Below are 22,540 nucleotides of genomic sequence, written 5' to 3'. Positions count from 1 at the left end.
AGTGCAATGTGATTGCCATGTGGGCTTACCTCTATGTTTGCCATTGCTGCCCTGCCTGGTGTATTCGTTATTTCATCTCATCAGGATCTCATACTTTAGATGGCTAACAAACTTCCACCAGCTATTGAAACAGCCTGAGAAGTAACTGGTCAAGTTTCCTGACTGAGTGGGACTTGCCTTGCTTCCAATATTATCTACCACAATGTATGTGAGAACCAGGCTTAGGCTTTCTTTATGACCAGCCCAAATACATCAGGGAATCTGTAAGTAACAGAACTCTAAATTCTTTTGTAACACTGACTTTTCCCCCTCTGTTGTTACTGAGCCTAAAAAGAAAGTTTAGACCAGCAAATTAACTATTATGTCTTCAGATGTTGGTTCATTGGCATGCTGTGAAGCAAACTATTTTATATTCTTTGCTGGAGATTCATACGGTTGTCTGGGGAAGGTGTTCCTCCCACGAAGATATAGCTTGCATATGCTTAGGTCCACCACCTCACAAAAGAGCTCTGTGCACATTCAGCTGCAACAAGATCATGGATCTGCCTGTAAATCAAAACCCTCACAGTGCGTCGCATTACAGAAGGCTTCTTGCGCATTTTTGTACCTAAGTATGTTTTTGTTTTAAAGGAATTTATATATTCTTAACCCACTAACTACTGTAGAGAATAGGAATCTGGGCAACGTGAGTCGTAAGGCTTTATGGCAAATTATCAAGGAATTGCTTCAAGGCTCATTCCAGCTTTGCAGACATCTTAAGACGGAGCACAGTTGCCTGCAGGAGATGGAGATGGGAACTGATTACCAGCAGGCTCAAATTTCAGCTCTGGGATCCTTAAAAAGTGATGTTTCCAGCAAGACTGTCTCCTTGCATCAAATCAGTGCCGTGAAAACATCCTCAAGCTGATCAGTACCAGCTGGCATGGAGGGGAGAGGAGGAAATGCTCCTTGTGGTGGAGAACCATAAGGCATAGAGCTTACCTCCTCTTTACAGACATTTCTCAGTGCTTGAATTACTGTTTCAACAGCTGATACGTCACCCTGGTTGGATGAGCATGTGATTTGTGATAAATCACATGGAAAAAAAAAACAAAAAACACGACTTTAAACCAAATCTGCATTTAGGTACCCATAACTTTTGCAAAGAGTGAGACAATACTTTGAGTTATTACAATGTGTAGAATGAACTTTTATTTTCATTCATCCTTCATTAATACCATACAATTAGATAGCAATATTTTGAAAAAAAAATCTTGAAATAATTTAAAACAGAAGGCACGGAAAAACAAACTATGCAGCTACAAGAGAAAGGGGCAAAATGATTCAGGAAAGGAATTCATTCAGAAAAAAAAAACTCACTAAACATCCTGATCAAAAGCTACAACACACTGAAACAAAACTGCACAGTTTAAGCTAACCCATGCTTTTGTTACATACACATAGAAAAGAAAAAAAACAAACAAACAGATTTTTGCAGGGTTTGAATGAAAAGTGTTACTTTTAAAATAATAATTAAAAAAAAAAAGTTAAATCTAGTACATATGTCAAGATCTTCCCTAAAGTCTACAGCAAGAGATACTTTACAAAAAAATCTGCATTAGGAGCAAAGTATACAGTTAATCACCACTTTGGAATGGGAAGAAACTCAAATCAGCTAAAGTATCAAATCGTTTTGGTGTTTGCTTCAGAAAGTAAGATTCTCAATACAGTAATATACTGTAGAGGACATTCGTTTGTATTTTAATATTATGAAATTAAACTAGTATCGTACATCATAGAGAAGAAGAAAACCATTCGTATGAGATTTTTACTTTTTTTTTCTTTTTTTTTTTTTGCAAAAGAGTAACTTTATTTCTGTTTAAAACAAAGCTACTGGAATTAATGACATGCGATAATATGCCCCGATATTATAATGACTAAATTGGAAAAGAAAGCTCATGCTTCACAATCGAAATATGCCGTGATTCTCAAATACGTTCTCTGGTAATGAATAATACAATAGAGAGGTCATTCATAAAATCAGCTCAGGTTGTGAACCTGGTCTACAAATGAAGCTCTTTTTCCAATATGCAGAACACTGACAACATACAAGTTTTGCTCCAGGTCAGCACATTCCTTTATGTGCCCCACACCTCTTTTTTTTTTTTTTTTTAAACAAATGGGTGTTTAGCCTGCAAATCCCATGGAAAGGCAAAGTCTAGAAGTTACACGTTTGTTTTTAAAAATACTAAATACAATCCAAGATAAACAGTATTATTCTTACTGACAACTTAATAGCAGGTGCTCTCTATAGGAAAAGAAAAATCCTGAAATGCAAGACAGATTATTTCAGCATTTTATATCAAGGCATTTGCACATTTGTCAGGAGGTGACAGAGTACGAGTGAACTTTGCAGCTTTCTCTGCAGTTGGACTTGAATGAAAAGAGCCATCCTTCTAGCCTGCCCACCTGTAAACCATAATGTGAGTTTTCTTAATAGCTTGCTTTTTCTGCAAGTAATTCTCTCATTTACAAAGTACAAGTCAAAGCATCGCTTCCACACGTGAATATAGAGAGCTGACAACTACAATATAAACAGTAAAAATGATCTCAGTAAAAATGTTCATCAAAATTCTCTGACATAGCAAAACATTCATTTGTAAAGGAAAGTCTAATACTGCAAGCCATTCACTCAAAGGCGACCCTGGGCATGTGTATTCTTGCCAGCATTGCAACAGTAATTACTTCCACATTTCTGTTCATTATAGGATACAAACTCTGTAATATATTAAAGTTTCCTAACAAAGAGTCCAATTATTGCACTTTATAAAAATTCCAGTAATGTCAGGCTTTTGTCCTACTTTTCTATGAACACTGATGCCCTGCGAGGAAAAATACGGGGACTGAGTAATTTCTTATGAGTACGATGGATTCCTTGAGTGAGTCTGAAATGCTGACTCGAAGGGAAAGGCTTACAAAATGGAAAGGAGAACCTTTGGAAACTGATTCAGAGCAGCAGGTGGATATGCCACTGCCTTACCGACACACATTCTCATCTCAGGGACGAATGGGCACGTGGCTGTTAGGCTTATATATTACATAGAAATTTAGGTCTGCTCAGAGCAACCCAGAGAACCGCTAAGTTCTTCTGCCGACTGTACAAGGCTATTGCTTGACAGGGAAAGCTCAACGACAGCCTTATTGCAGTGGGAGTTTCTGTGTGAGCACGTGTGAATTTGCATTCGCCTCAGCGATGGATGTAGCGAACAGAAATGGCTATTTCAGGATGGAAAGAGAACATACAACGAGTCTGAGAGGCCCATGAAAAAAGGAACAAAGAAAGTGAGTGTAGCAGTTTTGGCCCTGCTTATAACCAGCTGTATCAATAGGGGGAAAAAAAAAAAGAGATTTTTGTGCCAGCTATCTAGAAAATGAGGCTGCTTGAACTGAAATGATTTCATAGATTTATATGAGGCTTCCGGGCCAGCAAATCACGGTTAAAGTTACTTTGTTCCTCTGCTCCTTCAGCATCGGAACAAGTGCAGAATGGCTCATTCCAACCGTTGATAGTCCATTTACAGCAACAATCATATCACCACACCTAAAAAACACAAGAAGAAAACCCAGTGATGAGAACTGCTCTGCAATAACAATCACACCCCAACAAACAGCACTTGGGGCGGTAGGTTTCCATCAGGTTGGAAGTGTAGCAAAATTGCCCCCCCCCCCCCCCCCCTTTTTTTTTTTTTAAAGTCTCTTTTACTAATGAAACTAATCTGGGAAATGCCCAAATCAATGGATTTCAACACTAATACCAAAATAATTCTGCATTAAAAGCAGACCTGTAGAGAAACGTGAGAGAGCTGGAAAGATCTACTGCAGTCAAGCAAAGATAATGAGATAGCATGTGTATAACAGAGCATTTATGTTTGTTTGCTTGAATTATAACACATTTACACCAAACACGTCTTTACCGTGGGAGGTGTAAGTAAAGATACTTATGGTTACCAACCACACTCCAACCAAGACCCTTGTTTTCAATGGCTTATGATTTTGTCAAATGTAACCATTTGGCTTGAAATCTCCTACAGCAGATGGTTCAACGGAGAAGCTGTAGCATCTCTGTGTTTCAAAGCAGGGAATAGAAATTTGGGAGGGTGCTGTATGTTGGCCTTGAGAAAACTGGCCTTGAAGGGTTATGCTTCAGTTTTTCCAAGTTCAAGAGAAATTTCAAAAAAGCACCCATGTTCTTCCTACATTAAGTAAGCTCCATCTTGCAGGCATCTCTTCTCTGCAACGTGAGTGTGTTTGGGATCCCCTAGTGCAGTGGAATGAGATGCTCGAGACTGAACGGGACTTTTCCTGACATGGATCCTCCCAACTACTGGAGGCATGAAAGTGGATGGCAAAAAAGATGCTCTCCTGAGCTCTCTTGGTGCAATTCTCTGAGTGGGGTCTCACTCAGCCTTTCTGCTGAAGTCATTTCACGTTCTACAAAATCATACCAGACAGATACTGTAGGCAGAAAACTGTCCTAACTACTGGTCTGTGAAATTATTTTCTCACTTTCTCTCTAGCCTAACAAAACATTCAGAAAATTTAAACACAGTGGAACAGCTTCAGAAAGACCAGTCCCACGATAGCCCTTGTTGATGGGAGAGGCCCAACTCCAAGTCCCTAGTCGCAATAAGAGCAGATTTGAACGGAGGGTACTACATCACAATATTGCAGACGAGTATCTTTTCCACCACTTACAAGGGCTAAGTGTGGCCACAAGCACTCTTCCCTTCTTAAGAATATACTTCCATTTCTGTTAAGGCTTCTAGTTATTAATTCCCCGATCTGAAATTATTTACTTTGGGTTGAACTGAAATCTTTCATTTAATCCAAACTGTTTCATAGCTGGCCAAAAAATCTAATTTTGTGTTCAGCCAAACTATTTTTTCATTTATTTATTTAGTCATTGAACTGAAAAATCAATTACTGGCAAGGCTCTAGGCATAAGCACATTTTTTTCTCAAGTTACTTTGTAAGTAAATCTACATGTGAAAACCATGCCATAAAACTTCAAGCCACATAACGTTCACAAACCTATGGCACATTTTTACTCCCACCTCCACACACAAAAAAATAAATCAGTTTATGAACAAGAGAACCTTTAATAGGTTCCTTTAATAGCAATTGTAAGTCCTAATTCTGAAGCCCTACACAAGGCGAAGATACATATATGCATAATAGACCTGGGGACTGCATTCAATGCAACGTGTAAGTAGAATAATGTAATCTTCAAGGCCAGAAAGGACTTCAGGAGGTCTCTAGTCTCGCCTTCTGCTCAAGGCAGTGCCACCTATAATCTCTGACCAGGCTGCCCAGGGCTTTCCCAGCTGGTTGTCACAAACCTCCTCCCTGCACAACCTCCCTGCACGACCTGTGCCCCTGCATTGCTGTCCTCATGGGGAAAATGTCTCTCCTAATACCCAGGCTCAACCTCTTTTGCTCAGTTGTGCCTGCCATCTCTCATCCTCTCTCCTTCACCACTGTGAAGAGCCCAGGCTCTCTATCTCCTCAATAACCTCCTTGCAAGAACTGGAAGGGGCTGTTAGGTGCCCCAGAGCCACTTCTGCTCCAGGCTGAGCAAGCTCAGCTCCCCCTGCCTCTCCTCCCAGGGCTCTGCTCCAGCTCTCCAGGGGTCTCCATGGAACTTGCCCCATTTATCCCTGTCTTTCCTGCCAGCTAATACCTCTCAAGGCACTGTTTCTTAATGATCTCTTCAGAGGTACTGACTTTTCAATCCACTTTCACACCTTTGTATTACAGCAGCAGCACCCATCTTTAGTACCAGAGCTTTCAGCAGTGGCTTCAGAAGGCTTTATGAAAGGAGTGAGCAACTTCCCCCATTTTAAAGAAAGAAGTTCTTTATTTTTTCAACACTTCTCTAGGAAGACAAATATATTAAAATAACCAGGCTTGCATATTGATATATTTGCAATATTTTATGCCTAAAAAGAGTTGAACGGAGAGAAGGAAACGGTTGGGGACACCGGCTCTGCAGCTGGGGTGGAGGACAGGAGATGGCAGAGGTGCCAGCACAAGCATCACCTCTATGACAAACACCCTGCCCTCCATCTAAGCAGCCTGTGCTGCCCTGCTTCACACCCAGAGGAAGGCAAAGCACCAGGTGCTGCAGCATATTTCACTAAGCAACAAGCTGCACCAGCACCTAACTATTTACAAGCGCTGATTATTATTATTACCCGTGTTTTAACTTACTTTAATCTTCCATCAAAGTAGGCGGGAGTTCCCAGAACAATGGTTTTAATGAAGAAAGGCTGGTTGGTGTGGTTCTCCTCGTAGCCACCGACGATGCTGAAACCCCAGCTTCCCAAGTTGCTCCGCCGCAGCACAACGTCGTGGCAGCTATGTAGGCAGCTGTGGAAGGCAAGCACAGGGCAGCAAGAGAAAAAGCCGTAGGTACCACATACAGACATTTCCATGCTAGGCGCAACACCTGCTCTCGCACCATCACCACTGCAATAAGCACAGAGGAGAAGGGGAGGTTTGGTAATCAGTTCTGTTCCCAGACGGAGTAATTTTGTGATATTCGAGCCAATTACCAAAAAAAAACACACTCTTGAGACAGAAACGTGTTTAAAAAGAAGTAATGCAGTGCTAGAATAATGACTTAAACGCAGTTAACTCTGCACACTGACAATAATATGGCATTATAGGGATTTCACAGGTGGCAAGAATGTGGAGGAAAAATGGATATCTGATGTTTACTTTGCAAGTCAAAAATACAGTTCATTTTTCTTCCATCCCCAGCCAGTTTTCTACTCAAAGAAAAGATCTGAAAGTCCATGCACCACCTTCTTTATCTCTGAACTGATGGATCACCAGCAATGAAAACATAAATGATTAACCATTTTGTTACGCAGAAGGTAAATAATCCCGATCATGTTCCAGTAACTGTACTGGTGTGTGTATATTAACTTCCTAAGTGAAAATTCGTTCTTGCCAGTGACACAGAGACTGTAATTAAAAAATAAAAAATAAAAGGAAACTAGAGATTAACTTCTGGGTTAAAATGATGCCAAGTTCTTTACCAAAGTACAATACTCTCTAAAGAACAGCAGCACAATGAATAACATAACTTTAGGAGCAACAGAGGGTCTTCTGTAGCATGTAAGCAATAAACCACTGCTGGGGCATGGAAAGCAAGTACATTTACCAAATGCACTGTTTACTGAGATTAGGTAACTTATGGTTCCGTTATCTTCTGATGTATTCTGCCACCAAGACACTTGTTTCTTCTTCTTGTTTTACATTTAACTACAGGCTTGTGCCTGGTAACTCTATCAAAGGGAGAGGAATTAACCTGCCCACTCTGGCTGAAGTTAGCAACACTGTTCACTGCAGTGGGAGCTCTTCTTGATAGCAAGCAATGCCAGAATGAGTTTATACTGAAGCCACAAGAGACTGAAAAACAGAACAGTAAAAATGAAGCATGGTGATGTCAAACAGACTGCAGATTAGAAAAGAGGAGGGAGGGAGCTGCAAATCTTTAAGAGCTTTTGTGTTTGGCAGAGATGGTAGTGGGTTATTTGAAAAAAAATACATGAGGATTTGTAACTACAGGCTTGTTTGTGTGTAAGAGACGTGTAAAATGTCTGAGAATGGAAAGTCTGATCCAATATTCTAACATGATATATTTGGCCTCTTAAATTTAAGTAGCAGATTAGCACAGAGACACATGGGCAAATACTTTAGGTTTTTATTAATTATCTCTCTGGTTTTAGATACTCTACTGGAAATTTTGATATGGTTAAGCAATGGAAAAGATTACTTTTATTCAGTGAGAAGAATCCACGTGGGCAGTTACTATGGTTTGTGAGGGAATAAAACAAGTCTCTTCATCTTTCGGTTGCCTAAGAAAACATTGCTCCTGTTCATGGTCCTCACCGTGAGCACAAGGCAAACAGAATGAGATGGTTGGGCAGGCAGAAATAAGGGCAGATGTGCTGCAACTGAAAACACCTCTGCTTTGGTAACTAATTATTGTATAAATTAATGCAGTACCTTGGAAGTCCCAGCCACATGACCCACGACGGTGACCAACTGGCATCGTATTCATTTTCACTGATGGTACTCAGTTGTTCTTCATTAGCCTGGGGTTGTTCTTCTACAATCTGGACTTCCAGTGCTTTCAGGGCGACTACTGAAGAGGCAGCACTGGCTTTGAGCATGGCCACCGCCTCGCTGTGACTGAGGTTAGTCAAATCGATGCCGTTGATGTTCAGCAACACATCTCCTGTTCAGAGGTGCAAATAAGAACACATCAGTCTGCCAGGATTGTTCATACCCACAGCACCTCTCTCACCAGGATTTCATCTAATACTGTATTTATCTGAAGCTGAGACAGTCTGAACTAGCACCTTGGGAACGTGAACAGCATCATTAGTTTTTAAGCTTTCTTGTCTGTTTAAAACTCTAATGCATAACTGTTCCCAGTGGAGTATCTCAGGTCCACCCAGACTTAACAAGGGAAGGAAGAATGCTGAAAAGAACAGCTCAGGCACCGCAACGTAACCAAGTCTTAAAGTGAGGCTCCATAGAGTGCTCTAAGTCTTCTGCTTTTTTTTAGCTTTTAATTTGGGAGAACAGAAAAGTTCTCAAAAACTAATGGAAAGCTTGGTGCAAAAATCAATCCACTAGAAGAACGAAAGCATCTATGCAAAGATAATGATCTGGAAAGAGTCAAAGACACTAAAAACAAAGCCACGGTTTTTATTTCAGAATAATTTTTAAATTCCTCGGGGTGAAAACAAGCATGTAATTTACTGTCCAAGCAGTAGAGTCTCCTTCACACAATGGCTCACCTATTGGTGAAAGCCAGGAAACTCAAAGCAGAAATGTGAACAACTGAATCACCTTTGGAATAAGACTCTTTTTTTGAAAGCTTTTGCCTCCCAGGGAAAGATAAAGTTGAGGTGCAGCTTAACTCTAAATCACTTTTGCTGCTGCTGTGGCTACTCTAAGATTACATAATGAAACAGCAATTGTGATTCTTCCATCAATTGTGCTTTTCACAGCAGTACAGAAAAAGAAAGGCTACACATTGGTGTGTGGGTGTAATTCATCTAGAAGCATATAAGGAGGTTCCTACACTGTTCTTTTTAAATTTGCACTTTGTGAAGTTGTTTTTTTTTTTTCCCTAATTTTCTTTCCTAAAACAATCTGAGATTCTGTGAACTCTGAGTTGCAGAGATTGCATATGCAGTCTTTTTTTCACATATGGCACAATATGTTTAATCATCAATGCTTAGCTATTGATCACTCAGGACTGTCTTCTTCATTGAGCCTAACCTCATTGAGTCTAACCTCCACCTCCCAGTCCCCTTCATCTTTCTGTAAAGCCAAGGAACAGGGACGGGTGCTGCAGCACACCTGAAGATCAGTAAATCCAAGCTGTGCTGGACACAGGACAAGAGAGCATTCAAGTATCACAGTCGTTACAGAAGTAGCTTTGGGGGTAAGCTTCACCTGGGTGAGCTATGACCTGCCATCATCTGAGCTGTTCAGATATTATAGTGAGGACTGGAGATTCTTCCAAGAGAGACGGGGCCCATCCCACTAAATTAAACACAAAAACAGGATGCGTGTACTACAGTACAAAGCACCACATCAGACCCTCAGCTCAGGGGATTACAGTCAGCTGTAAAGAATTTAGCCAGACATTTCCTGATCTCATCCACTTCCCCTGCTATCGTTCTCTAAACATCCCTTTCCTAAAAGCGTGATATTAAATACTGTATTTCCATTATTGAAACATGAAGACAAGCACTCATCACGGCTTTGTTACATCTGTTAAAAGACATTATGGCACCACCTGATTTCAGTGAATGCACTCATCAAAACCCAATCAGAGGCCACCCGTGCCACCAGGAAAGCCAAGCCCTACCTCGTTTAATCCTGCCGTCTCTTGCCAAACACCCATGAGGCTGTACACTTGTCACGAAAATGGGCAATTCGCCACTTTTGCTGCCTCTGCCTCCTGCCACTGTCATTCCAAGAGATTCATGTGGCTCTTTTTTCACAGTAATGTGCTTTTCTTGGCATGTAACACACTGGGAGAGATCCTGTTTGACAAGAATAAATAATGGTGTTAAAATTTAAACAAAACAAAAACTAAGAACACAACTAAATACACCCCAAAGCTATACTTTGGCACTTGAACAAGGTTTAAAAGGACTAAGTCTGTGGTGTAAATTGGCTTCAGCTTGATTTCTTCTACATCAGATCAAATAAAAAAGCCACTGATGCAGATGCTTAAGTATAGACAGAAAGTTTATAAAGGCCCTTCTTGAAAATCTCACTACAGTTTCTTTTAGCTCTTACACTGGAACAGGATAAATTTTAGGACTGCGCTATGAAACTGTATGGTCAAAAGACCAGAAACCAAGCAGAAATAAATCCTTTGATGTCTTGGTGAATATCGGCATTATCTCATTTGTAAGTAGAGTATGGCCCACAACTACAAAAAAGCTCCATAAGAAACAAAAACACATGTTTTCATGGTCAAACAGGCCATTTAAAGCCCTTATGTGCCATGTTTTCTTTCACAGCTGGTGTGTAGCCTCTCTCAGAGCACGGAGTAGCTAAGGCCAATCAATGCTCTAGGTTGTTAATGGATGCTTTATGCAGACTCCCTGATGATTTTAAGGTTAACCCAAACCTGAAGCAAGAAGAAAACACTGCATTTCATTTTCTAACACAAGAATTATAAAGTTTAGCCCCTATTTAGCTTTTCCCTATCTAGAGGATTTAGACCTGAATCAAAGTGTATTTCACTTGCTCAAGCCTTTCCCCTTCAGGATATTTAGTAATACATTCAAACCACTGCATGTACACCTGCACTAACATCTTAAATCAACAAAATACTTGGAAAGAATCCAAATAACAGAAGAAAGAACCTGGAAGATTCTTCTGAATACAAACACTTCTTTATTCTCCCACTTTCTCTTAGAAAATAGAAACTGTTTTCTTCTCCTTCCAGTGCCACATGTTCCTTCTGATTGAATATTCTGCCTGCATTTCCATGTTAATCACATAATATATGTATCATAGCTTATAAGGACAATCCCTCCTGGAGTTTTCAGGCTTTAGGACTAACTGGCTGGTGCCATGCAATTATATAAACATTTTTTTTAAGCCAAAAGACTTCTAAACCAACTGTAGATTAATGAGAGGGAAGCAGAGAGAAAATATATGAAACATAGGACAAGTCTAGCCTGGACACCACTTGCAGTTGCATTAGACTTGCTACTTTGAAAGAGCCCATGAATGGTACTGATATGCTAGGGAAATCAGCTCAGCCAATTAGTTGGCTTTGGAATTGTAATATGAATACAAGATATATTGGTAGATGGGAAGTGGGTTCAGGCTCTGCTACAGATGAGCTGTAATTATTCTGTTGATACGGAGTATCGTTGTGACAGCCACTAACAGCATTTGGGAGCCTCACCTTTGCCCCTCTAGAGATAAACAAGCTTCTTGCCTTTTTCACTAGAGCCTCACTTGTACCTTTCTGAAATTACTCAGACTTTGAAAATAAAATATTATCAACACATGTAAATCCCCCCAGCAGAATTCTGACATTAACAGTGATGCCAACAGAGTGGATAGGAGGAAAGGTGGCTTGGTTGACATGGTCAACGTGACAATTATTTCACAAAATCTGAACACTGAGAAGTCATATGGTTCTAACCACAGGAACACCTGAAGCACAGGCTTTATTTTTGCAGTCTTATGGATGATTTGACACTAGCTTCATGAATCTCTCTTCCTTCTGCCTCTCTCTCCTATCTTGACCCTGCAGAACCCAGCAGTCTTGCAAATGGCACTGTTGGCTCATGAAAGCGATGACACATCTCCTCAACGTGCTCTTTATATATTGAATGGTGTACACCAAATCTTCTGTCCTTGCTGGTTGCAGCCAGCACAGGGGCAGAAACAAGAACACTGTTGAATGACAGCAGTCAGCAAATCCAAAAAATAATGAAAAGCAGTTGTGTATCTTTTATTCTTACTCCAGACATGATGCAGGACTTCAGTACTTGGAAGTCTTTGTTAAGTAGGTCAAAAAGAAGATGTAACCCGTTCTTCCAGTCTTGCCTCGCTATACACTTAGACCATCATATGAAAAAAACTGTAACTCTTAAAAGAGAACCACCAACCTTATGCGAATTGGGTCGGCTGTGAAACAGCTGCTGGGACTGGTGTTGGTGTGGGTTGCTGTTGTGAGTCCCCGTGTCTCGGATGATACTGACCGTCTGTGACTTCGTGGGTCTAGAGATGATCAAATTCACTCTCTCCCCGCTCGCCTGTCAAACATATAAAGCAAAATAAAGAAGTTGGTAGGGTATTGATAATTAGCAGAGGGAAGAAAATTATACGATGAAACAAGAAGACAGCAGAACTTTCTTCCAGTTCCTGGGGGTGTCACAGATTTCTCAGACTGCAGTCTCTTGATTCTTGCTGCAATTCCCCCTAGAAAGAGAAGACAGTAACACTCTTCCTTTTTTCCCCTGGTGTTACCTCTGCACCACCTGGAAATTCTTTGCAAAAAGGACTGATTCTCTCTGTGTTATGAAGCTTCAAACATTAAAAAAAAAAATAAAAAAAAAAAATTGCAAGCCTCTACAAATCTGTGCAATGTGTTATCGATAAAAGAAGAAACGCACACATCATGGCTCCAGGATCTGCAGATTTCTGTCATAAGCTCTGAAAACCTTTGGTATTTCCCAAAGAAACTTCAGAGAAAGATGTTACATATGAGCAGACCAACAAATTCTGGAGATGTGGGAATATCAGGAGACTCAGATAATAGATGTTAAATGAAGTATCAACTCTTTCCATTGATTTAAAAACATACCTCAAGAGAAAAAAAGTTATCCACTGTAAAATTCTGACCATTTCGCTGTATCCTGAAACTGGGAAACTGGCATTAAAATCCCCAGGATCATCGTTATTTTCCTTTAACTGCAATGGAAGCTCTTAAAATGATACCTGAAACATGTATTTATGACTCATTTGAATCATGGTTCCCTATTTGGTGTTGAAACTTGGGTTAACCAAAGGCAACTGCACTACACGGCAAGACCCTGCTACTGGTCTATTCCAACTTTACCAAAAACAGAGCATTTTTCCCCAACATCCCGTCAGCAGGAAGCAGCAACCTGCTGCAGCTGTTTCCTTGTAGACTAGGAGACAGGTGTGGCGTAGAGGTTTTCCTGCAGGAATAGGAAGGGGACGCGTGCCTGATTGTGTAATGCTTTGGGTAATATTTGTGATCAGAGCAGAGCCAGCCATTTGGAACATCCCTTTCTGAACACTCAGGAAATGAATTTTACTGCACGGGACTAATGGAAGACTGACTGTGTTCCTAGCTGCTACCTCTTGCTTCTATGAAGGCTGGCAAAACACCTTCCTGTTCCAGCCCCCAGTTCAACGCACAGGTAAATCAATACAAAACAGTGCCCACTTTTATAGGTCTCACTAAGTGTAAAAATCAAAACTGCATATACAAATATAATAATAATCTTTTTTTTTTTTCATTTTATTTTTTTTGGGCTAAGCAGTAGGCTACATGGTATTCACATGTAGCAGCCTTCTAACATTCAGGCTGCACTTTTCACTTCTAATGAGAAGAACTTCATACGCAAGGTGCCAAACCAGACCCCGTTATGCAGCATTACTTCCAGAACACCTCACAGCACATTTTTTTTGCAGGCTTTTAAGTATTACACTCAAACTCCTCTGGGAGAGACTCGACCCCAGGCTTTGCACAAGACACAGAGCTGAGCTAGGGTTTCAGGAAGGGAATGCAATTTACCTGTATAACCTGAGCAGCAAGCTCTGGTGTCCCGTGCTTCAAGTCGTGCCCGTTGATGGCAAGCACTCGGTCGTTGCTGCAGAGCCTGCCATCCTGAGCAGCCAATCCCCCTTCCAAGAGGTCAAGAATGAAGACTCCCGGCTCATCTGTCCTGCGTACGAGTTTAATGCCAAGCTGCTCACTGGAGTCACGTTTGTGCAGCGTGACTTGGAAGCTGTCCTCCCTTGAGGAGGAGGTGGTGGTGGTGGTCTCGGCGTGGCCGTGCGTGCGGCTCCCGAAGCGCCTCTCCCTCAGCACGGTGAGGTGCAGCACCGTGCAAGGCTGCGACAGCACAGCTCGAGCGTGGTTGTGGGACACGTTGCTGATGTCAAAGCTATTCACCTGAAAAAAAAAGAAAAAAAAAAAAGATCAGAATACTGTTCTTTCATGTTTAATTGTTCCTTGTTATGGACATAAAGTCCTTTTCAAAGTAAATTCAGAGGTCTCTGCAAAATCCATGAGAACCTACCCCGAGCAACCTACTTATCTGCTTGTACTGGGCTTCTGTTCTCTTCCTTCCATCCTTTCCTGCAAACCCACTTTGGATGGATGCCCTGTCTACACACCTATTTCCCACAGAGGTAACAACATCTCTCTAATGGTGAATGCTCTCCATCCTCATACTCCATGGTTTTTGTTCTCCTGGTCTCCTCTACTCCTTAGATCTTTACCTAGTTTGTTCTCCAGAACAAGAACTTCACGTGTGCTTTCAGCATCAAGCTCATTATCACTTAAATTTATGAAAATAATAGCTATAAAAATAATTCACCCATATCTCTGAGGAAAGCTTACATCTAACAATAATCAGTACTTCCAAGATGTAAGAGAATTTTAAAAAAATGAAATCCAGAATATTTAAATTTGTTCATTAAGACAGAAGACAAGGTGGTTTTAATGGTTCTGAAGCCTTAGCATGAACTCAGGAGCTTTTCCATTGACTTCAGCAGAGGTCAGAATTTCAGACTTGCCACCTGTATCATTCAAAATTCAGTTGTAAATGAAAACCAAACTAAGCTCTCCCTCCCTATCCACAAGAATTCTGTTTGTTATGTGGCCCACCAATACAAAGATCAGTTATCCTCAGTCATCTCTTCCACTGTAAAGTAAAGATGAAAACTGGCAGCGCAATGACAGTTAGCAGATAACAGGACCACCACAAAAACTAGCCCCAAAGCAGTATTTGCCTTGTTCTGTGGTGTAAGAAGGGGTTTGGAGTTAACACTGAAACATCATCCTTAGCACGTAATATTGTGCCCTGAGGGAAGAACCCCTTCCCCATGATTTAAGTAAAAAAAAAAAACAAAAACACCAAAAAGTAATGTATATTAAATTACAAAAATTAATGCCAAATATCTATACCAAAATACAAAAAAATCATAAAAAAATAAGTCCAAATACTGATCTGCGTCCCTCCCCCCCCAAAACCACAACCTGTACAAAACCACAACCTGTACAAAACAAAACAAAACAGAAAACAAACCACCAACAAAAACTAGAAAGAGAAGGATCCAAAACTCTACGTGCAATAAGCTTCACATTTACATCACACATCTGAGTTGAGGGGCAGCCGATCCTGAGCAATGCAGCCGCTGCCCCAGACCAGATGTAACCTTGAGCAGAGGGAGGGGAGGCACAGCTTGAAGAAATAACATGTAAAGCTGCCACCAGCGAAATCCACCAGGGCTCATCTGTCAGAGCCCTTAAATTAAATTTAGTTTTATTTTTAGCTGTCGCTAGCTAAAGCAAATACATAAAATATGGAAGCCTGCAAAGGGCATACAAGAATATATGCAATAAAATTTAATTCTTCTTTCTACAAGGCAGTTCACAGTTCCAGAGTAAAACAGCCTTAGCATTTCTTGTGAAAGCAGATTCTCATTAGAATATATTTTACATAAATTGCTGTCACAGTCCAGCATAAAAAAGGGACGATTTGTAGAGCACTTTTAGGCACCTATCTGTATGTCATACACAACATTGTGTAGCACTTACTAAATGTTGCTCCCCTCAATCTTAAATGGGGATCTTAAAAGTCAAATCTTTTTTGACTGGGCAAGAAAATGGTAAGTTTCACCCCGTAGTCCTTCCTGGCTTTCTTTTGGTCCTTTATTGCTCATAAAATGTCTTTGAAGACATTTTCAGAAATAACTGACTGAAGTGCGTTTTGAGCTGTGCCTAACCCTATGCCTAATTACATCTGCACGGACCAAGCCTGGTAATTTTAATACAATAGCTCAGCACCTGCACAGGCAAATCTGAAGCAACAGAGATATTGTATCCTTCAAAAAGTTTTGCCTTTACCTCCTGCACCTCATCCTCACGGTGACAAAAGGACTCCGCCGAGCAGTTTCCTAGCATCTGACAGCCTCAGTGTCAGCCCATGGATAGGGAGAACACACTGCAGCTTATAAATCCTATTTATAGTCAATTTATCGCCACTTATGCCTTTGGAAACTATAATTGACACCTGCCCAAATGGCAAGAATTTCCAAAGCTTCAGTGACAAGGTCCCTATTCTGCAACCAACGAGAGCCCTTGAGTATGGGAATAAATTAGGTAGCATTCAATCAGTGTCTGCAACTGCTCGTTAAAAAGGCAACATTTTGGAAACCCCTTGGGTTCCTCTCTTGGCCAGCTACTCTCCTAACACTCAAAGAGAAGAAAAAGGCACATTTCCCAAACGAGACTATTTTCTGAAGTGCAAACTAATTTTATTCTAAGTGTAACTACAATACTTAAGCTACTTCCCTCTCCTCGGTTTCAAAAAAATTGAAATGAGAAAGGCTGATACTACTTTTGGCTATCAGATCAAAAGCAAGCATAGTGAAGTCATTCTGAAATGATGATCAGTTTCAGGTGGAATGATTCAAAACCAGAAGAAAGGTGGAGGACTATCTTGTTTATGTAGAATTCAATTACTGTTGTTCTTCAGAGTACTGTACTTAACCCATTCCCCAACACAAAATTAATAGAATTAGATCTTTTTACATTTTATATGGCTAGTAACTTAAAACAACAACAAAATAGACATTTTATCATAACCAAAATAAATTCTAATAGTTTAATTTTTCGGAAAAATATTTGGAGCACTTTGCTTCAAATCATGCCAGTGAAGAATATCACTCTCTCTTTTATAAATACTGAAAGATGCATATGAGTTGCAGAGGCTTTTGGAAGGTAACACTGAAGCCAGATTAAAATAATAGTTCAGATAAAGTCAGTCTTACAACCCACGAATTGCTTTTCACATGGGACAAATCATGCCAACTTGTTACCCAGAAGTACCCTTTGGTTTCTTTGGAAAGCATGCGTAAAGTTGAAATGCAGACCCACAGCATTTAAAAACAGAAAAATAGGCTCATGTTCTAAAAATTGATAAGAGATGCTAAGGAGGAATTCTGGGGGCTGATCCCATGAACCCCACCAAGCATCACAGCCAAAAGTGCTAGAACAACAGGCTCTGCTCTGAATATTAAATGGCCTTCCAACTGATAATTGCAAAGCTAACATTTACACAACATAAGTCTGACAAGGAAAATCTCCCATCTCATTTAACAGACAGCTCTGCAACAACTGAATGGAAAGCAAGCAGACAGAATATGTAATGAGATTCCATACTTGAAGTATTTGGTCTCCAGCAAGAAGTCTTCCATCTCTGGCAATGATCCCATCCCGATAAACCTCTTGAATAACAATGTTGATCAAAGGCGTTTCATTGCCACCCACTATGCTAATTCCTAATTCAATATAAGGATTGGACCGATGAATTTCAATAGTAGTGATCTCTCCTTCAGGCAAGGTAGGTGGCTGTGGGTTTGCTGTCAATTAAAAAAAAAAAAAAAAAAGAAAAAGAAGATTAATGTCTTTTATACCGCATTCACTTTCAACAAAGCAAATCACCAGAGGACAAGACAGGCATGACACTCAGCAATGGTTTAATAACAAACTAAATAAGTGTGACTGGATTATTCCACTATTTGTGGGGACACCTATGTCATTTGAAGTAATCTACAGCATCTTAGTAGCATCCATGCTTTGTGAAATTGGGTTGTTTTTGAAAAGGATATTCTGAACCCTTTGGGTCCTGTCCTTTATCATAAATTTCAAATGCTTCCTGTCCAATTTCATCACCTGTGGAGTACATCCCGCAGAGTATGTCTTTGCCGTGCTGCTTTGTTGGCTGCTGTTCCACCTGAATTAAGTGTTAACAGGTGCTAAGGAGGAGCCTGTTTATGAAGCAAACATGGAAACAACTACAGAGGAAAAAGTGGGATGCTAAGGGACAGCAAATACACAGGGAAAGGAAGGGGAAAAGACCATCTTCCTCTGCAGTAAGGCTCAATGCTTCCTCTCTAAAATCCCAGATGCTAGAGGCGTTACTGCTACTTCGATGCAGGTGGATGCAGGAGCTACTCAGCTGCCTTTTCGTCCAAGCGGGACAGCACTCCATGTGCAGGAAGCCTGCTGATCCAGGCAGGGGAACCACAGGGGGAGAGGGGAAAAGAAATCTCATCTTAGAAAACAGATTTCGAGTTTTACAGAAAATTCACAACTTCAGTCTCACTGCCAGTATATTGACATGAACTATTGCATAGCACATGTGTAGCATGCAGCACCGGGACATCCAGTGCACACACACAGACACTTCTTTCCTTCCTAACTGTGATCTTAGCCCAGCTGCATACTTGCCCATAATAGAAACCCACTAGCATTTCTCCAGGAATTGCAAGAGAAAGAGCAGAAAATGAAGATGTGCATTCACAGCCCGCAAAGAGACAAGCTCTGACACCTTAACTGCTTCTACACCTGGTAAAAGCAACCTGTAACAGGGTTGAGAAGATAGCTAATGACATACTGTCTGTTCCTGTGTTCTCTTCAAAAGGAGGATTGTCGATGCTGGGGTCATCTGCCCAGGTGGAAAGGGCGGGTGTGAAATTCTGCTCGGCCGGCACCACTCCCTGATCTGCGTCCGGAGACACGCTGCTGGGCTGCTCCGTCCCACCGGGACCCGTCTCACCCTCGGCTTCTGCTTGCAGCTTGCTCGCTTTCCGTCTCTCCAGAGCCACTCTTCGATGGGAAGCCCCGGGGCACCTGTGAAGAAAACATTTACAGCACGCGTCAAGTCTGCAGCACGAAATGCCCCAGTTCTCCAGCCAGCAAAATCAGTCTTACGCAAAGCCACAGCTTTAAAGGAATCATAAAAAATGCTAAACACTGGATTTTAAGGCCAAAATGTCAGTGGACAGCACCCCAAAACAAGACTGCCTTCTTCACAAGATTTCCGCTATGTCGTTCTCTGGCCATGAACTCAATGTGCTGTGACACATTCTGAGTGTGGACTGGTTTTGCTATGTGTGTATCAGTTTCTGGAAGATAAATCTTTCTGAAAAGACTGAACAGGATCAGGTCAAAATTCCACAGAAGAGGAGCTCTGCTCTAAAACACATTTGAGTACCCCCTGAAGTCATCACCCTTGACCTTAGTAAGCCAAGAAAGAAACATTGCATTTTCCTGGAGCCACCTTGGGAAGGAAAGAGAGAGATGAAAAGTTTACCTACATTACAATCTAGGTATTAAAATACTGAAAAATATTACGCTTGACATTTGCACAAAGTTTAAAGTAATTATCATCTCTGTTCATGATCTCTTGAATCTGCAGAGAGTCTTTCATTCTCCATCTCCCCTTTTTTTCTTCCTGACTTCACACGTAAGGTCCAATTTCTTGCTTAACAATCCACCATCAGGATTTTATTCTTTCCATCATAAACTGATTTTCATGAGTTCCTGTTATTCTTAAGGCTGTTTCATGCCCTACAGTATTTGACATCTTCCTTGAAGCTTCTGCTTCTGGAGCTGCTGACCACATAAAGATGCTTATACTGTAGCAGAGCAAAAAAAAAAAAAGGAAAAAAGGAAAAAAAGGAACCATCTTCTTGAAAGGACTCCTTGTCTAGCATCTTGACAGATTGTTATACTCAAAGAAATTCTTTGTTTGCAACAGGAGAAGAAATGTGTTAACAGAGTAAAAGGCGCCAAAAGTCTAATGATGCCCTACCTTGTTAAACTGGAATGCTTTGAGAATCACAACGTGCTGATATTCTGCGAAGGGGATTTGGTAATTATATGGTTTGACTGTTTTGACATGAGGGATTTTGAAGAAATGCTAACAAAGTTACTCAGCTCTGAAGAATTTTGATAAAAAGAATTTTGATAAAAACACCTGTATAGATTTTGTGACCCCCCTCAGCAGTTACACATACATTGAGACTGGCATATATAATGTATAAATATATATATCAATCACGATTTGTAAGTTTTGAAGAATGAAGTAACCAAAATGTGCTGTGAAATGTGCATGAATACATAAATCAGAGGCAATTCACATTATGAAATGACTCATTTAAGAAAACATTTCTTCAAACTTTCCCCAAGATGACGTGTTTTACACCTGCTAGTCATTTTTAAACTTCAGAAAGTGCAGGCAGGAAAGATGAAAATTACTTGAAAGATTTTGCTTTGTGAAAAAGTTTATCTGATTCTAATGAAGGAACACAAGTCTACTTCTTGGGTTTGCTTCAGGTAATATTTACTATATAAAACCTTTGACTGATTAGCCAAAAAGGGTTGAAGAAACATAAAAAATCAGGCTGGTCTCAATTTAATCTGGTGGCCTGAGACATAAAGTTGCAGGTGAAACTCAGCAGGAATTTTTTATTGTTGACCATTTTGCAACACAAACCTCCAAGCAAGAATCCAAAAAGGCCAAGAAAAAGAAAGTACAGTACTTCTACAGTACTTTGACTTGATGTGTTAGCCTCGCACTCCTCCAAAATCTTAGCATTGGCAACAGGAAAATGAAGAAAAAAAAAGAAATAACAAAGAAAAAACTCCAGTATCACTCACTTCTTGAGCAACATGGGAAGGGGAAAGGCTCTTGCAGAGGAAACACCATATTTACTGGGAGCTCTGACAAGGTTAGGCCAAGGCCACCCTGCGTTGCATCTCTTTGCTGTTCCTGAACTGCCCTGCTACAGGTGTGGTGATTTCAGCCTAAGAAGTGACTGAATTGCTCAAAACTGATGCTGTCAGATGATGATGCTTCAATCCCATGGAGCCTGGAGGTCGAAGCCCAGCCTTGCTGGACTATTTCTGTGAATTGGACAATTCCTTATGCATTTTCTACCAAAACAAGGCCCGTGGATCACACAGGACCAGGTGTAGGTGGCAAAGCTCACCTTGCAAGCCTGTTTTGTTTGTTTGTTTGTTTGTTTTTAAGCTGTAACAAAACAGGACAGAACAAAACCCATCCTTGGCGCTGTCCTGTTTCTGTCAAAGCTTTCCAGTCCATAGACGGGTTCGCCCCCACCCTCGTTCACAGAGCACATTCCCCCATCATTGTTTGGCAGCTGATTAAAGTCGTCATGCAAAATATAAATAGGTTTGAGGTTTATTTTTGCCAATGCTATTTCATTATCATTTCAAAGGCTAACAGCGAGAAATGTAAACGACCTCCTGAGCACACCTACATAGCTCAACGGGATCCCTTTAATGCAACACTTGACAAGACAAAAATAAAAAATAAAAAAATAAAGAATTAATTCTGGCAACAGATTCCTCTCTTCTGCCCTAAATGAATCAGTAACTAACAAGCTAGGACTTTCAGCCTGATATAGTGGAGCTGCATGGCCAGGAAAGGAGCTGTCTGGTGGAGACACCAACTCACGGGATGCCAGTTCCCAGCTCTTTAAACATGATATTCCACCTCCTGAGCAGCAAAAAATGGTATCAGTATTCAAGCACATTTATAAGATTTTTCATTTCCTCTTGCAACATAAAAATGTATTTATTGGCAGTAGGAAGGTATTATTCACAAACGGTGAAACCATACAGCAGTTGTAACAGATAACAAGTGCCAATAAATCTCTAAAGGTGCACAACTTCACTAACACTGTTTTTACCAAATGCTCGGGTTAAATAGCATTTTGGACAAAATCCTCTAACAAGTTCTGTACACAGATGGATGTCTTGGAATCAAAGCTAGCATCAAAGATTCCTTTTATGAGTACAGGAATCCATTCTCTTACAGCAAATGGCGTAAAGAAGGACTTGAGACTGAAATGTCTCTTCTAGGAATGACATTTCATATTTACCTACAAAGCCAGAATAACTTGACTACAAGTGAGAAGAAAGGAAGGCACATTTTTCTAAAACTTGCAGAAGTTATTTCTTTTGTGAATGCCTAAGAGCAGCAATGCTGAAACAACCAGCTAAAGGACCTAAGCAATGTAATTTATCAGGGAACTTTAAGGGTAGCTGTTCTTGGGATGTAAAATGAGCTTCTGCTTGTATGTGTAATTTTTATCTTCAACCTCTCTTAATCCATACCAGGTTGTTATTTGTTTATATATGTATTTTAAAACAGCCAAGTCTGATGGTTTCTCATTTAAAAGCTGAGTTCTTGGAACACCAGCAGCAATCCCTCCCTGCAGATAAAAAGATATTTCATACAAAATTAAGATGTAGTTTATAGTGTATTCCGTGGAATAACAGTAGGGGCTTGAAAAACACATTTGCTCACCGCCTACTGAAAAGAAAGATTTCATTGTATCTTACGCCATCAGTTTCTGCCCG

The 22,540-nt window shown here is 40.5% G+C and overlaps 1 protein-coding gene across 4 annotated transcripts in view; it reads right to left on the bottom strand.

Annotated features, from left to right (window-relative positions):
* Window positions 1–1,165: 1,165 nt before the first annotated feature.
* The window catches only part of LNX2 (ligand of numb-protein X 2), a 59,819-nt gene continuing 38,444 nt past the window's right edge, over window positions 1,166–22,540 (bottom strand). For all 4 annotated transcript variants that reach the window (XM_035325543.1, XM_035325531.1, XM_035325534.1 and 1 more), the window contains exons 3-10: window positions 18,765–19,000; window positions 17,528–17,727; window positions 13,871–14,251; window positions 12,213–12,359; window positions 9,938–10,115; window positions 8,056–8,287; window positions 6,250–6,408; window positions 1,166–3,580 (exon numbers count right to left, since the gene is read on the bottom strand). In XM_035325543.1, the coding sequence (XP_035181434.1) occupies window positions 3,445–3,580; window positions 6,250–6,408; window positions 8,056–8,287; window positions 9,938–10,115; window positions 12,213–12,359; window positions 13,871–14,251; window positions 17,528–17,727; window positions 18,765–19,000 (1,669 nt within the window). In that variant the 3' untranslated portion in view covers window positions 1,166–3,444. The remainder of the gene's footprint in view (window positions 3,581–6,249; window positions 6,409–8,055; window positions 8,288–9,937; window positions 10,116–12,212; window positions 12,360–13,870; window positions 14,252–17,527; window positions 17,728–18,764; window positions 19,001–22,540) is intronic.

Source organism: Oxyura jamaicensis, chromosome 1, assembly GCF_011077185.1.
Source record: "Oxyura jamaicensis isolate SHBP4307 breed ruddy duck chromosome 1, BPBGC_Ojam_1.0, whole genome shotgun sequence".
Classification (NCBI taxonomy): Eukaryota; Metazoa; Chordata; class Aves; order Anseriformes; family Anatidae; genus Oxyura; species Oxyura jamaicensis.
The sequence above is the reverse complement of the archived record's forward strand: the minus strand, read 5'-3'. Positions and strand labels throughout refer to the sequence as shown.